The sequence below is a fragment of the Penicillium lagena genome (genome assembly GCF_028827675.1).
Source record: "Penicillium lagena strain IBT 129212 chromosome Unknown utg000007l_segment0_segment0, whole genome shotgun sequence".
In the NCBI taxonomy this organism is placed as follows: domain Eukaryota; kingdom Fungi; phylum Ascomycota; class Eurotiomycetes; order Eurotiales; family Aspergillaceae; genus Penicillium; species Penicillium lagena.
The window spans coordinates 1,936,657-1,950,789 of record NW_026623228.1 but is presented as its reverse complement, the minus strand read 5'-3'; the positions used below and the strand labels follow the sequence as shown (position 1 = coordinate 1,950,789).

Below are 14,133 nucleotides of genomic sequence, written 5' to 3'. Positions count from 1 at the left end.
ACAAAGTCAGCAACACAAATCCCACATATTCGTGAAAAGGATCAAAGGGCGTCGCATACCATCTTGAATTGTGTTACCTCCAGACACAACATTATATTGAAACAAGGACCCGTCGCTATTGGCAGTCCATATACCCGCATTCGGGGACTGGGAACGCTTATTGAATCCAATAACGGTATTATTGCGGACCAGAGCATTTTCATTCCCAGTAACAACGATTCCATCACCTCCAATATCATAGAGGCGATTCCGTTGCACTAGTAGACCTGTTGATGCATACCAGGGCTGGAAGCAGAGCGTGTCCCAAAATGAAGCCATAGCAGGCCGACGACACCAATTGGACCAGGTATAGATCCCCTGGCGGTCCACTGACCGAATGACATTGTCTTGAACAGTAATGTCGGCGAAGTAGCTTGCGGTGTTATTTCCATTGGCCTCGAACACGATAGCTCCTGAGGCATTCGCATATTTGCCCGTTCCAATCCCGGTGTCTGTTGTAGACGGCATCCACCCGCGCACATCGTGGATAAACAGATTTTGCAGTGTGATATCTCGGACTTCACCTGAATTCTCAGCGTACACGTATACTCCACGTCGGGGGGTCTTGTTATCTCCCGGGTTGGTGATGTCGAGGTCTTGAACTGTTACATAGGACGTGCCATTTAGAAGAACAGCATTCAGTTGAAAGACATTGTCACCGGCATCAATGATGGGGTTAGCTTGACGTGGATCTCCATACGCCTGAACAGTAATGGGCAAGTTGGCAGAGCCACTTTGGTTCAATATCAACGAGTCCGAAAACCTCGACCCGCGTTTCAAGAGGATATTATCGCCGGGTGCGATGCTGAGGGAACTGATGGCTGATAGATTATTGAAAGGTGTGGAATGCAGACCATTTCCACCACTAGAAGGCGCGCTATCAAAGTAATAATTGGTTGCCAGGCATACACGAATAAGGAAATTGATGAGGAGAAAAAATTGAACTGAAATGCTTCTGGCTATCATCTTGTTGTTCGTTCGTGATTTTCAGTAGCAATACTTTTCAAATATTTATCTTGATGGAGCTACTAGTCCAACCTTAACATGGCGCAATGGCCACGAGAATTGAATCACATCCACATCAAGCAAATTAGAGCTTGTGAACAATTCCATATCCTCCGGATATCGGCCTGGGCGTGGATGTCGGCTTCCAAGCGAATGCTGCCGACACGGAACTCGTTTGGGAGCAATTTCACAAGCCGATTAACTTTTTATGAAGTCTGTGCACGAGGCGTCAACAGAACAAAAGGATGGACTCGGCGGCCAGACCCGAACGCTCTCCACTGATCGGCAAAGTTGGATCGGAGAGTTGCAGCCGGGCAATTTATCGCAAGGTCACCACGATAATTATTTTAACTCATCGAAGCGAGTCTACTTTCCGCGTGGCGTTCCGGAGTTACCTCATGGATTGCTTCATTAGGAAGATTCAATCAAAGTTTCTCTGGTCCTATTTTATAGTGCTCCAGAGAAGTTGCAGCTCAGAATTGACAGTGCCCATAACCAACCATCGTGTTTATCTGAAACGACCACATTAGACTGTCATATTTCCTGCCCGTTTTTTTCAATATCTCACAATCCCATATTCCTTTATCGAATCTTGCTATACTGTACTATATACATCACGGAGCATCAGGATCCGGGTTATTACCCCAGTTCCTCGTGGTGATACCACGGACCGGACCTTCATTTCCTGTTGGCTCTAGAGCCAGAACAGTGATCTTGTTCTGGTTTTTGCGAAGATATATTCCGGGAAGATAGAGCGTCTGCTGCGGGCCTACGATCCAATAGCGGCCAAGATTAACACCGTTGACCCAAACCACGCCCTTCGTCCAGCCAGGAAGTTCGAGGAATGTGTCCCCAACAGTATCCACATCAAATGAACCAGTAAAGAAGACGGGTCCTGAACTTGTTGATAGATGTGTCGTTTTCGCGTTATAGGATGAACCAGATGGCGGTTCGTTTAACGGGAGAGAATAGATCTCCCAGTTGGAGAGAAGACTGCTTCCAACTGTCACATTTCCCACAATTCCCTTGCGCTGATCAACAATCAGGGAGCCGTAATTGACACGTCCCATATTTTCAATCAAGATATCTAACACATCATGCGGTTTAAGTGCCAGATTGACCGTACTGGGTGCTGCATACGTGCTATCAATCACGCCGGCACGGCGGCCATTGACGTAGACGAGCACTCGGTCCCTAGGAGCGTCACCGGTTTTAAGAGTTCCATTAACGGTGGATGTAACAACGTGCCGATAGAGGATCATCCCATATGCCTGGCCGACCGCTTCCATATTCACAGGGTATTTTTTGGATACGGGTTTGGGGAGGCTGTCGAACATAGTCACTTCGGGGGTGAGTTTAATGTCCGGAATTGTGACAAGTGGTTTATTCTTGGGGACTGGTGGGATGCTGTCTTCACCGACATGGGAGCTGATAGTCTTTCGCACGGCAAAGTAAATATCATTCGTCCGGCCGCTTTCATCGAGAGGTGCCCCGTAGTCATAGCTCGTAATGACAGGCTCCAGCGAGTCGCCCCAGTCCGCTCCATTCTGGAACCCCCAGTTAGTGCCGCCGTGGAACATGTAGATACTGAACGACCCATTGTTGGATAGGATCCAGTCAAGATCGGATGTGGCAGATTCAATCGCCGCCTGGTCTCCGGCATCTGTGGTGAAGGAGTTATTGCTGGCCCATTGGTCGAGCCAAGTGATGTAGTATTCCCCGTCAAGCTGTGGACCAAGGCTGCTAGGATCGGTAACGTATGCGTTACGAGCAGCGAAGCCCGTCTTGGGATCACCGTCTGTTTCAGCAAGAGCACCCGGAATTTGACCACCCTCCAGCATCGATTTCTCGCCGCCATCGTTGGTGTACACCGGTAAACCGAATGCGTTTATAATAATATCCCGCAGGGCAGCAACGTACTGGTGATTATTGCCATAGGATCCGTACTCATTCTCAACCTGGACCATTAAGACCGGCCCACCGTTCGTAACCAGAACCGACTTCAGCTGCTCCGCAAGACGACTGATATATGACTGGGTAGCTTTGAGGAATGGTTCGTTGTATGTGCGGACAACCATGCCTGGTACCTCGCTGAGCCATGCTGGAAATCCACCCCATTCGTGCTCGCCACAAATATATGGTCCAGGGCGGAGAACGACATGCAGGCCTTGCTCTTGTGCAATCTTGAAGTACCGCGCGATATCGTTGTTGCCGCTAGGGTCCCACGAGCCCGGGGTACGTTCCAGCTGGTCCCAGTAGACGTACGAAAAGATGGTATTCAAGCCCATAGCGCGTGCCTTGGACAGGCGGTCTTCCCACAGCTCGTGTGGCACCCGCTGCGGATCCATCTGTCCGCCGATGATCCGGTAGGGTTTGCCATGGAGGAGGAATGTGTTATTATTCCAACCGAATGGAGCACTGGCATGCGCGCAGGACAAAAAGCCAGCGCAGGCAAGGATTAATGTCCAGAACCTGAGTAAAGACATGGTCGGGATTGACAGGAATTTCTGAACTCAAGACGGATGGAGCGAACTGGTAAGCCTCGCTATTTAACATGTGGCTTTCTGCTTGTCTTTTGGATGGCCCGATCCACAATTGCCCATAATGATGAAGATCTGCCAATTTAGATCGGCATGTCTCCACTGAGTCTGTTTTATCCGAATTGTTCCTGACGTCTCGACCTGCGAACCCCGCACTCTGTGTCGGAGTGTAGCGCCTTGATGTTACAGTCGGGTCCAGACAAGCTTCCGGGCCACGCTCAATTTTGCCGACCAACCTAAACGTGGACAACAATATGCCTCTGTTGATTGAGGAACGTTCATTGGCATTCTGTGTCAGGAAGGGTGTGACTTCAGTACTGACTAGCTAGCTTCATAGTGAATAAATTATTTGCAATTCATTAATAGAAATTCAGGGAATGGTTTCTCACGATGCACTCAGCCAACCAGCCGAACTTGATTTTTCTTTCACGATAAAAGAGGAGTGCCGCACGATCTCTCTGTCGGACCGGTGCGCATGTCAGATCAGACAGAGAAAGGACCTTCTAGAGTTGGACCTGGTGTGATGCTCTGTTGGTTACTAGCTTTGGATTTAATACTAGAGGCTCTATGAAGTCATTTACTTTTCTGTCCATTTTACAACCGTTTACCCAATTTCATTTGCATTGTGGGCTCCAGTTAGAAGATCCAAGCACACAAGTACTAACCTGCGCTTAAATTTGTCATGTTTTTAGATAACGCTGTTTATAACTACTTAAGTATTTGGCCTCGACATCTGTTTATATGTAGAAGCAATATCCCACGACCTGCCTATATACCTCTGTTTCAAACACTTGGATTATATATGCTTGCAAATTTATTTCTCTCCGTGAATTCAGCCATAATAACCACAAGCCTAGAATTCTTAACGATATCAAAAAAAAGTCAAAATTTCCGGACACTCGGGAGTAGATTGTCTGCTTGCGCATACTTCTTGGCGAGAGTATACACAGGTGAGGTCGGGATGTGGAGGGTCTCTGGTCAGGTCGGTTCCTGGCCCACCAATTTTGGTGGAATTCGTGCCCTCACTACACTCACTATGCATTAATGGTCTCTTGTTTCTCCACTTGCTTCCGGTGATCTACCCTATCCATTCCATGCAGTCTTGGTTTCCCCATGGGGAAGTGGATAGAGATATAAAGTCGGTGACTATTCCTGGTGCTCATACAATCAACCAGTGACAAGTAAATAAAATCAACTTCATGATGGTTTCTTCATCTCTATTCCTATTATGCCCACTGGCCGTTCTCGCATCCCTCACAATTGAAGATCCTTCAAATGTGATCAACCCCGAACTGTGGGCCGCGGACAATGCTATAGTGCCAGACTACAATGTTCCCTTCGTCAGCTCCCAGCCCTCCCCTAGTAAGTGGGCTTATCCTCAATGGAAATCAGATATTCACATGATTAAATAGTCAAGGCTGCCCACAAGTTCAATGGGAAGAGCACCAGCTTCAACCACATCTCCTGGTCCGCCCACGCGAATGATACGAGCGTGCTTCTCGTTGCCAATGAAGCTGAGTTTGCAGGATCTTACATCGACATCCTCAAAGAGGGGTACTCGAGTAACCTACTCGATGCGAGTTTCTACGGGTTTAATGCAGCCATCAATGTGGTTAGTAGAGTACTCCCATCAAGAGAAATTGAGCATGGTCTAATCGAGATTATGAAGGCCAATGCCTCGACAGCAGCATTCCACCATATCAACGTGACAGTCCACAATGGGGCAGCCAACATATACTCCTATGGCAGCGACACAGTGGTCCACGTCAACAATGCCTGGCTGTACTCCTCTGGTCCAGTCAGTCACGGGTTATACGCCAGCGGGAACGGGACGATAATCGCGCACAACGTGGCGCATTTCTCTGGTGGAAAGCGCTCATCCAGTTTCTCGGGTGACTCGCCCAAAGGCGATATTTATGTCTATGACAGTGTTGCGCACTCAGCGGGTATTGGATCTGCGACGTTCTATGCTCTTGGGACCATTGAAGCGCATAACGTTATCAGTCTCTCTGAGAATGGACCTGTGGTCTTTTCTGACGGTGCTCAAAATGTCACCCTGGTTGACTGCGATGCGACGGCGGGATTGCTGGGTGGTGTTGCCATGTTTAGCAGCGCGACACGGATCAGTGGTGCGAAGTTGAATCTCACTAATACCAAGTTTACAACACTGGGTGATACGATGCCGGGACTGTGGTTTGGCAATGTCATTGCCAACGTGTATCTAACTAACGCGGAGATCAACACGAAGTCTGATGTCTTGGTTGTCGCCAATTACTCCCAGATCACACAGGACTTTGATTACTACGCTGGGTATCCCGATAACAACAATCTCAAACCGGCAGAGGTCACTATCCAAGTCCACGAATCAGATTTGATAGGTGATCTAGTTGCTTATAACGGGAGTCTTATCTCCTGGAGTCTGAGCGACTACAGTACCTGGACGGGAGCTGCCTACTCGGGGTATGGAGATGCGACAATTGACGTCAGCCTCGACAAAACGAGTACCTGGTCCATGACCCGTGATGCGACGGTGAACAAGTTTGTGAATGCCGATTCTTCTTTGGAGAATATCCATAGCGGGGGACATACGCTTTATTACAATGCTACTGAGAATGAGTGGTTGAAAGGGAGGACAGTGCATCTTTCTGGTGGTGGGGAGGCGAGACCGGCTGAGGAGGGATTTGGACATCATCATAAGGGAGGTCGTGCTTGGAGCGCTTAAGATGATGCGTACAGACTTGAATGTCGTAAATTCGAGAAGAGAATCGTGTCGAGACTTCAGTCCAACTATACAGATTTTCCCTTCGGGTTTACTCGTCACATCCATCTTCGCGTAACTTCAAACCAGCTGCTCTGTCATTCATTCTCTTTCCTTCTGATTTTCTGCTTTAATTTTTTTCTATTCCAGCTTCTCCAACACTATCTTCTTTGTTTCCGGAATGTGGGCCACTACGTAGACAGGGTTCCCCGAGCCCTCACGCAGTGTTGACGATGAGTACAATCCATTCGACTACGCTGCGCCTTGGACCTGTTTATGTTCCTCACCCGCTCTTCTTCAGCGCCGGAGAATAGAGGCAATTCCCCTCCAATCCCGCAAGCACTGACCGTCGACAATGGCAGAAAATAATGAGCTGGCAGACACCAACACCGAAATGAACACTTATCTAATGACACGGAATTCCAATGAAAAAAATCGTTGGACACGCTATTTACATGCACTCGCTCTGGATCCGATGTATGTACAGTACAAATTAGAGGGTATCAAGCACTTTGTGAAGATGGTCATATCACCGGGCCGACCTGCCCATCAGTTCGTTTAGCTCATCGTTGTCCAGGGTACTCCGACGCCGGGTTCCTGTCCTGCTAGACACCTTGTCAGGCCGGCTTCGCTTTCGAGATTCGCGCTCCTTGCGTGATTGTTCGGCGGTTCGAGCGTCATCTTCGGCCCCGGCGAGCTTTTGGGGGATGCTTCGTGTATCTTTGGGATTGACCTGCTTTGACAATATATATAAGTATGAATTTTTGTCGTCATTTGTATGTGTTCCACTCACCTCACACGATAGCTTGGTTTCTGTCTTCCGTCGCGATGGTCTGCGTGTCACAGATGCGGCTTTGTGAGCTTTGATTTCCAGTGTTTCCTCTTCGGTACCAGTGTGTTCGGACGGCGATCCTTGTAGGCCAGGTGTAAAGGAGACTTTACGGGCCAAACGCTTCGGTGCGTTGTCGGTACGTTCTCTCAATGCCCGCTCGGGACGCACGGGTACCTTGTGGATCTTGGATCGTTTCTGCTGGTTGGATGTTTCGGATTCTGGTAGTCGGTCTTCCGAGTCGCTCGCATCTTCTTCTTGTTCGTCCTCGAGGATCGGCGAGATGTTTTTGGCTTCTGACTGGTCCTGCATGCTGCTATCTTGCATTGAGTTCACGAAGTCGAAATTCATGCCTCGCTTCAATTCTTCCGCTTGCACCGAATCCCCGCTGGCCAGGCGCCTCTGCCAGCCATCCATCATGGTCACAGCCTGCTTCCACCGGTTCTCCATCTTTTCCCAGCTTTCGCGTAGCCGTTTGATTTCTTCGTCGCGGATCTCGACTTCCTCGAGCGGCACAAATGACGGGTTGGTCAGTAAGGTCCGCAGGTGATCCAGCACTGCCGCCATGCGAGTTGACAGATCTTCACACGAAGTAGGAAGTGTAGTGGCAGAATCGGAAGTCGATTTCAGAGGTCCAACGCTTGCCATTCCCGAAATTTCCTCGTCATCACCAGCATCCTCAAATTGCGGCAACCCTTGCAGCTCCTTTAGCGTTTGCACTGTATTTCGCGCAAGCTCGATCAGCTGGTCATTCTCATCACTGAGATTCTGGCACAGCTCCGTCAAAAATTCGGTCGTCTCCTGCTTCAAACTGTACCCAGGGTCATTGACCTGTTCACCGCCGCTATTTCTTAGTTGCGATCTGTCTGCACCGGGATTGATATTGATGGTGGTCACACTCAGCCCTTCACGCTTGCCTCGTTGACGCTCGGCCAAATGTGACTTGAGCCTCTGCATCTCCAGGTCACGCTTGCGTATATCGTTGGCACATTGCGCGCGAACCTGCTGGACGGTTGTCTTCATACGCTGAACCTGTTCTTTGAGCCCTCTCGCTGTAGCTTCGGCGCTTGAAATATTTGATTTGAGCGCACGTTCCTGTGCTTCGGCTAGAGCCAGCGACCGCGCCAACTCGGAAGTTTTATTCTTTAGTTTTCCCTGCAGAAAACAGAAGCCAACAGTTAGAAGACTGAATTACCATCAAAGGACTGCGCACATACCATTTCCATAGTTTGCTCCGACTCACTTGCGCGCAATGTCCGTATCGTTGTCGCGAGGTTCTCGCGGTGCTCAGATTCGCGCTGTGTTACACTGTTAGCTTTTGTAGCCCAGCGTGTCATTGGGGTATCGTGCATACATCTCTCCTGATGACCAGATCATTGACCAGGTTGATTACTCGGGCCATGGTGGCCTCTGTCCCTCCTTCGCCATTGTCGGGCTCGGCGAAGTCAATCGGCTCCCCACTCTTCAACAGTCCTCGGGCCAGGAGAATGTTGTTGACATAGGTCGACGCTGCCTGCAAATTGTGCGGCTCCATGGTAGAAGCTGCCTATCCGCTGGACTGGTCGCTGGTTGCTGTGTGGTCGGATGATGGGTTTGGCTCATTCCCGAATGGGGAAGAAAGTAAACACGGGCCTACGGGTGGGCACACAAGCCAACTGCGCATTCGCGGAGGCACGTGCCAGCGCGCGCGCCTTCCATCACGCTTGTTCTCAAGGAGAACTACATACTTCACCGTCGACATGGCCCGTCAAGGTGGGTTGGGGTTGTGACGCATTAGATACGCGGAAACTGACAACTTTTTCAGATCCAGCGTCCAGCCTGCATCAGCGGGGCCAGAAATTATACCAAAAGGGCGATTTCAAGGCCGCCATCGAGGCCTTCAGTGAGGTAGCTGCCCCACTGCTTGTCCCCAACTGTCTTGCTAACAGTAAATCTCAGGCGCTGAATCAGAAAAATGGCGACGCAATTGGTGTCTTGGACAATCGTGCCGCGACCTATTCAAAACTCGAGCAGCTTGACCTGGCGCGTCGAGACGCGAAGCAGATGATCAAACTGGGTAAGAACAACGATGAACGTGTAAGTGTTGACCTCCGAACCTCTACCATGTTTATCCTCACGTGTGGAATTCAGGGATACCTGCGTTGTGCCAAGGTACTTCTGCTGGAAGGGAAAGCGAACAAGGCGCTTGAAATCTACGCCTATGGCTTGAAGATGCTCCCAGCTGATCATCCACGACGCTCCGTACGTACAATCTCCTCGTAGAGAGTAAGACTGTGGGATTAATTGGTGATCATATTGCAGTTTCTCCAAAAGTTTCACGACAAACTCTACGACAAGATGTTTGTCAATCGTCGAGATCCGTTTACGGCCCTGCCCCTTGAGGTGGCCTTTGAGATTCTCAAGCACTTTTCCTTCAAACAAGTCGTGTGAGTACGCTGAAAGAAGTTGAATGGTCATGTTGGCTCATGGCAGGATTCAGGGCAATCCTTCGCGTTTCCAAAACTTGGGAACAATTCTTCACCTCGATGCCAAATTTGTGGATGAGCATGGATCTTTCCGGGGCTCGAGGAAAGGTACCATGGACTGCCGTCCGAGCATATATCCGGCGATCAAAGGCCCGGATCACACATGCGACAATCAAAAACTTGGCAACTGCATCGATCTCAAAGAGCCTAGAGATCCTGAGCAGATGCCCGCAACTCGAATACCTTGAACTCGGAGTCACATACGACTACAGGGAGTTTTACAAAAAATTTCAAGGCTGCAAAAGACTGAAGACTCTGATTATCTCTGCGGATATGGTCGTCACCCAGGAATATTTCGGGAAGTTTATCAATGCCTTTCCCCATCTGGAGCGTATTGCTCTTTTGAATGTCAAGCATTCGCCTCGGCATATTCACGACGGCAAATGGCCTAGTTCTTTGCCAAACTTGAAAAGCATTACCCTGGCAGGGAAATTCCAGCAACCTCCGGGACACGATCACGAATACCCAATTTATATCCCATCTCTTTCAGAAGTAAGCCTCCTTGACTGTTTCTAACGATCTATTATTGATTCTTTTGGCTTAGAACCTCGAAACCCATACATATCCGAACTTAGAAGAGCTGCGACTGAACTGGAACCCACCTAAACTAGACCCATACTTCTTCACCCAATTATCTAATGGTGATGTTCTTCCCCCGCTTCGTCGACTAAGTCTCACCGGCGTGTCGATTGGTGAATCTTTTTATTCAGACCTTCCCACAACCATTGAATACCTCTACCTTGAGGGTGGGATGTACTCAAATTTCGGGACAGACGACACTGGGAAGACACTTCCTAATCTGCACACTCTCATGCTTGTGGATCTCAAGTGGCTCACGAGCCAGACCCTCAATGCGTTCCTCGTCCAGGCTCAGGCACCTGTCCAAACATTGCATGTCACCGACTGCGTCCACCTCACCGGCCAGGAGTTCCTCCACGTCATGAAGAATGCTGCCTCTGATGTCAAGTTGACCGAGTTAAGCATCTTCCACATGTTTAATGTGGATGATACTGTTGCCCGACATCTCCACACCCATCTTCCTGACCTGAAGATCCTTAACCTGAGTTTCACGAACATCACAGGCTGCAGCATCCGCATGTTCGCGGATGCCCGCGCATCAGATTCCCGTGAAGGGGCACGGCTTGAACGCCTGCGTGTCCAAGGCTGCGAGGAAGTCTCCTCAGATGCCGTGGCATATGGGCGAGAACGAGGGTTGGAGGTTATTACCCGTTGAAGTCCTCTGCTACTTTGCTAGATTTTTCATCTCCCTGTCTTGGGGAAAGCAATGCATAGAGCAGATTGCAACAAGTCGGTTCGTCTTCGTCATCACAAGTTATGCCGCTCTTCCCTAATCAGCTGTGCCGACCACTAGTTATGGGCCTGTGGCATGGGCGGACCAGGTGATAGCACTCAGGTGACCAGCGACTTTATGGACAATCCAATCAACCCACGAGGGGAACACATGAATGCTGTTTTCCTCCATTCACCGTTCCGAGGGTAGAGATAGAACTAATTCCCGGGAAGCGATAAGCCGGGGTCTGAGCGGGTCACGTCGGGGTATCTGTACGTAAGACCCGGTTAGATGTCGCTTTGAATCGGCTATTCTTATTTTTTACACTTACTTTTTAACACCGATCCGACCCAGGCAAAATAATATAGTGATAGCAAACAACCCGGAACTCCGTCGGTTTTCTATCTACATCTCGCCGAGCGATCAATGAGCCCACAATCTGTATATGAGATAGCACCGAACAATGAACTAAACTGGTCTAAACTTGGATATAATGCAATAACTACCGCATGCGTTTTGAGATGCAACAAGAGCAGAAAGAGGCTGCCGTCTAAACCCCGCGCTCTTTGCACCAGCGCTCGACCTCCTTCGCCAGCTTGTCCCGCTGGTCACGCACCCGCTCCATCATGGGCTCGACCTGTTTCCGGTGCGAGGCAATCAGATCCTGCTTACCGCTGGCCCCATTCGAAACAACAGCAACACCCTCTTTCGGCGCAAGATACGTGTCGTAGATGCTGACCATCAGGTCCATGACAGCCGAGAGCTGGTTAGGCAGCCACTAGAGCAATGTATTAGCTGATGTCCTGGTTTAAAACGGAGGGTTTTACTTACCGTCACAATAGGGCTTCCACCAGTGGCAGTCGGGTGCGGCGTGCGACGAATGATGTACTCCCGCGCGAAGAGCCAGTGGCGCCAGCGGAAGCTGCGGACATGGTCCAACGTCCTGAGGAAGAGCACGGCTGTCTCGGAGTCCTGGACTGCGTAGTCGCGCACGCCAATTTCCTCGGCCTTTTCGCGGATGTAGGTCAGGAACGTGCGATGAGGCAGGGGCCGGTAGGCACGGAACTCGTGCAAGATCTTGGTTAGGGGTGTAGAGGGCATGGGGATTTGGCACAGGTGATCGAGCAGGGGAATCTAAAGGAATTCATGTTAGTGGTGATCATTGGAGAATCAAGGCAGGCAAGACGACATACAATGCTGTCATTAGCACCGCTCTCGCCGCGGAAGTTGAGGGGCTTGTCGTCCTCGCAGCCCTCATAGATGACGCCGTTGGGGAACATCGACTGCGAGGTGATGCCGAAGATGAATACACGGAAGGAGAGATATTCGGCTGGCTTGGAGTTCCCCCACATGGCTATACAAGATGGGTCAGCAGATATTCGAATGAAGATCAGGGCCTGCTTACTCTCCATGGATTCCTCGATCTTCTCCATGGTCGTCAAGATCTCACGGAATCCATCATTGATTTCCTGACGATCGCCATGCTGCTCGAGAGTGTCGACCACTTTCAGGACACCGTTGATGAGTCCGCCAGTCTCTTTCACCATGTCGACGTGAGTCAGGATAAACCCTGCCTCGGAGCTCTTGGGGTCCAGGCCACGCTCAAACGCGCGGGTCAGGCGGAGGTTAGTATACTCCGCGAGGCCCTTTGCAGGGTCGGCGACATGGTAGTTGAAGAGGGCGTATGAGGCCGCATAGGACATGAAGGGTGGAAGGTCCAAACTACAAAGCAGATGTTAGAGGTACAAACTAGGCAAGACATGACTGAAAGGTTCCGGTGGGAAATACATACATTTGAGCAGCATGGTACATAGGGCGAGCAATAGCCTTGGGCAGAACATCCCGACCAAGACCGTACCCATTATCTGGGTTCTTGGTCCAGTTTTCCCAGCATGGCTCGAGCAGGTACGACGAGGCCAGGAAGGTATAGTCCCGGAAGACGGCCGTGATGTTGAAGAGGTCTGGCGACCCATCAGCGGTGACAAGCTTATCAATTTCATCTGTGAGGTCCGGGAAGTCCTTGCAAGCAGGGCCGAGCTCATAAGTGGCCAGCAGACCAGGCTTGCCGTCCTCCTTGACTACAGGCAGACGATCAAGGAGATCAGCCAGGGGCTGGAAGGCCTCCGGCAATGTAGTGGGTGCCGTAGCATAGGGTAGGAAGCCCGAAGAGGTAGTAATGGTGAAGGGGTCAATAGCATGGGACAGGGTAGCAGGGTCCTCGTGGATATGAGGGAACTTCTTCAGGGTAGTAGGGGAAGGGAAGGGGACTTGGATCCGAGTCATGATGAAGGACAGCGAGGTATATCAACTCAAGACTGTTATGTAGGTGTATAGGGAAAGATAGTTTGTGGAAGGGGGACAAGAAGGTATGGCAGATATATGTGGAAGGCTTAGGGTATATGCAAGTTGAGATCAAGGAGCAAGTCCAGAAGGAAGGAAGCAGGGGAAATGGGCCAAAAGGGCAAGATTTTGGTTTCCAGGCAAGTTAAGGATGAAAAGGAGAACAAAACTTCAGCTTTTGGGCGGGTGAGAACCACGTTCTTATAATACTCAGGCGACGGTTTTTATTCCGGCCTCGCCTATACTATTACGAAACAGCCCACAAGATGGCGCGGATCCGTGACATCAGGAAATTTGACTGTGCAGTGATTATGCTAGGGGCCACTATGAGGATAATGGGATAAAATGGACGTTCCCAGCCTCCATAGGGCAACTATCTGTACTCGCAGATGGTCTATATAGATCCCCAGTGAAGGAGAACATAGATTAGTCAAAGGGACGCACTAGGCCCGATCGAGTGCTGGGTAAGTGATGCGACATCTGTGATTTATCTGCGATTTAGTCCTCGGAGATGGATTAATGCCAAACAGCACAGCTCATTGACTCTGTAAAAGGTATTTTAACACATCCCACTCCTTTCACAACAGTATATCTGTAGCTCCGTCTCAAGTCGTTGATGTCAGGCCTCTCTATATTGCCTCCCGTGCCAAGACAGATCGTCCAGGTTCTAACTATAATTGGTTAGATAAGGCTCCACGAGGCCGGTTTGGTTCCGGCCAGACCAATCAGAACGTTTTGACCTCGAACTAGTGTATGCGCCCGTGAATAACCGGCCTCAGTTTAGCCGTGGCTATTAACGGTGGTCG

At 50.0% G+C, this 14,133-nt stretch overlaps 6 protein-coding genes across 6 annotated transcripts; 2 read left to right on the top strand and 4 right to left on the bottom strand.

Moving 5' to 3' along the window:
• Window positions 1–6: 6 nt before the first annotated feature.
• On the bottom strand, window positions 7–1,005 carry N7510_010318 (Pectin lyase fold/virulence factor; the record flags this gene model as incomplete). Its single annotated transcript, XM_056982243.1, has 1 exon — window positions 7–1,005. The coding sequence occupies one exon, from the start codon at window positions 1,003–1,005 to the stop codon at window positions 7–9; it is 999 nt and encodes a 332-aa protein (XP_056830079.1).
• A 653-nt stretch (window positions 1,006–1,658) lies between these two features.
• N7510_010317 (glycoside hydrolase family 35 protein) lies at window positions 1,659–3,530 on the bottom strand (the record flags this gene model as incomplete). The annotated part of the gene is made up of 1 exon (XM_056982242.1): window positions 1,659–3,530. The coding sequence occupies one exon, from the start codon at window positions 3,528–3,530 to the stop codon at window positions 1,659–1,661; it is 1,872 nt and encodes a 623-aa protein (XP_056830078.1).
• A 1,717-nt stretch (window positions 3,531–5,247) lies between these two features.
• N7510_010316 (uncharacterized protein) lies at window positions 5,248–6,306 on the top strand (the record flags this gene model as incomplete). Its single annotated transcript, XM_056982241.1, has 1 exon — window positions 5,248–6,306. One exon carries the CDS (start codon window positions 5,248–5,250, stop codon window positions 6,304–6,306), a length of 1,059 nt encoding a protein of 352 aa, XP_056830077.1.
• Window positions 6,307–6,871: 565 nt separating this feature from the next.
• Window positions 6,872–8,705, bottom strand: N7510_010315 (uncharacterized protein; the record flags this gene model as incomplete). Its single annotated transcript, XM_056982240.1, has 4 exons — window positions 6,872–7,075; window positions 7,136–8,326; window positions 8,389–8,469; window positions 8,526–8,705. 4 exons carry the CDS (start codon window positions 8,703–8,705, stop codon window positions 6,872–6,874), a joined length of 1,656 nt encoding a protein of 551 aa, XP_056830076.1.
• A 74-nt stretch (window positions 8,706–8,779) lies between these two features.
• N7510_010314 (Leucine Rich Repeat domain protein) lies at window positions 8,780–10,930 on the top strand (the record flags this gene model as incomplete). The annotated part of the gene is made up of 4 exons (XM_056982239.1): window positions 8,780–9,412; window positions 9,473–9,597; window positions 9,651–10,188; window positions 10,241–10,930. 4 exons carry the CDS (start codon window positions 8,780–8,782, stop codon window positions 10,928–10,930), a joined length of 1,986 nt encoding a protein of 661 aa, XP_056830075.1.
• Window positions 10,931–11,537: 607 nt separating this feature from the next.
• Window positions 11,538–13,270, bottom strand: N7510_010313 (indoleamine 2,3-dioxygenase family protein; the record flags this gene model as incomplete). The annotated part of the gene is made up of 5 exons (XM_056982238.1): window positions 11,538–11,765; window positions 11,819–12,121; window positions 12,181–12,341; window positions 12,393–12,709; window positions 12,780–13,270. 5 exons carry the CDS (start codon window positions 13,268–13,270, stop codon window positions 11,538–11,540), a joined length of 1,500 nt encoding a protein of 499 aa, XP_056830074.1.
• Between the last annotated feature and the right edge of the window lie 863 nt (window positions 13,271–14,133).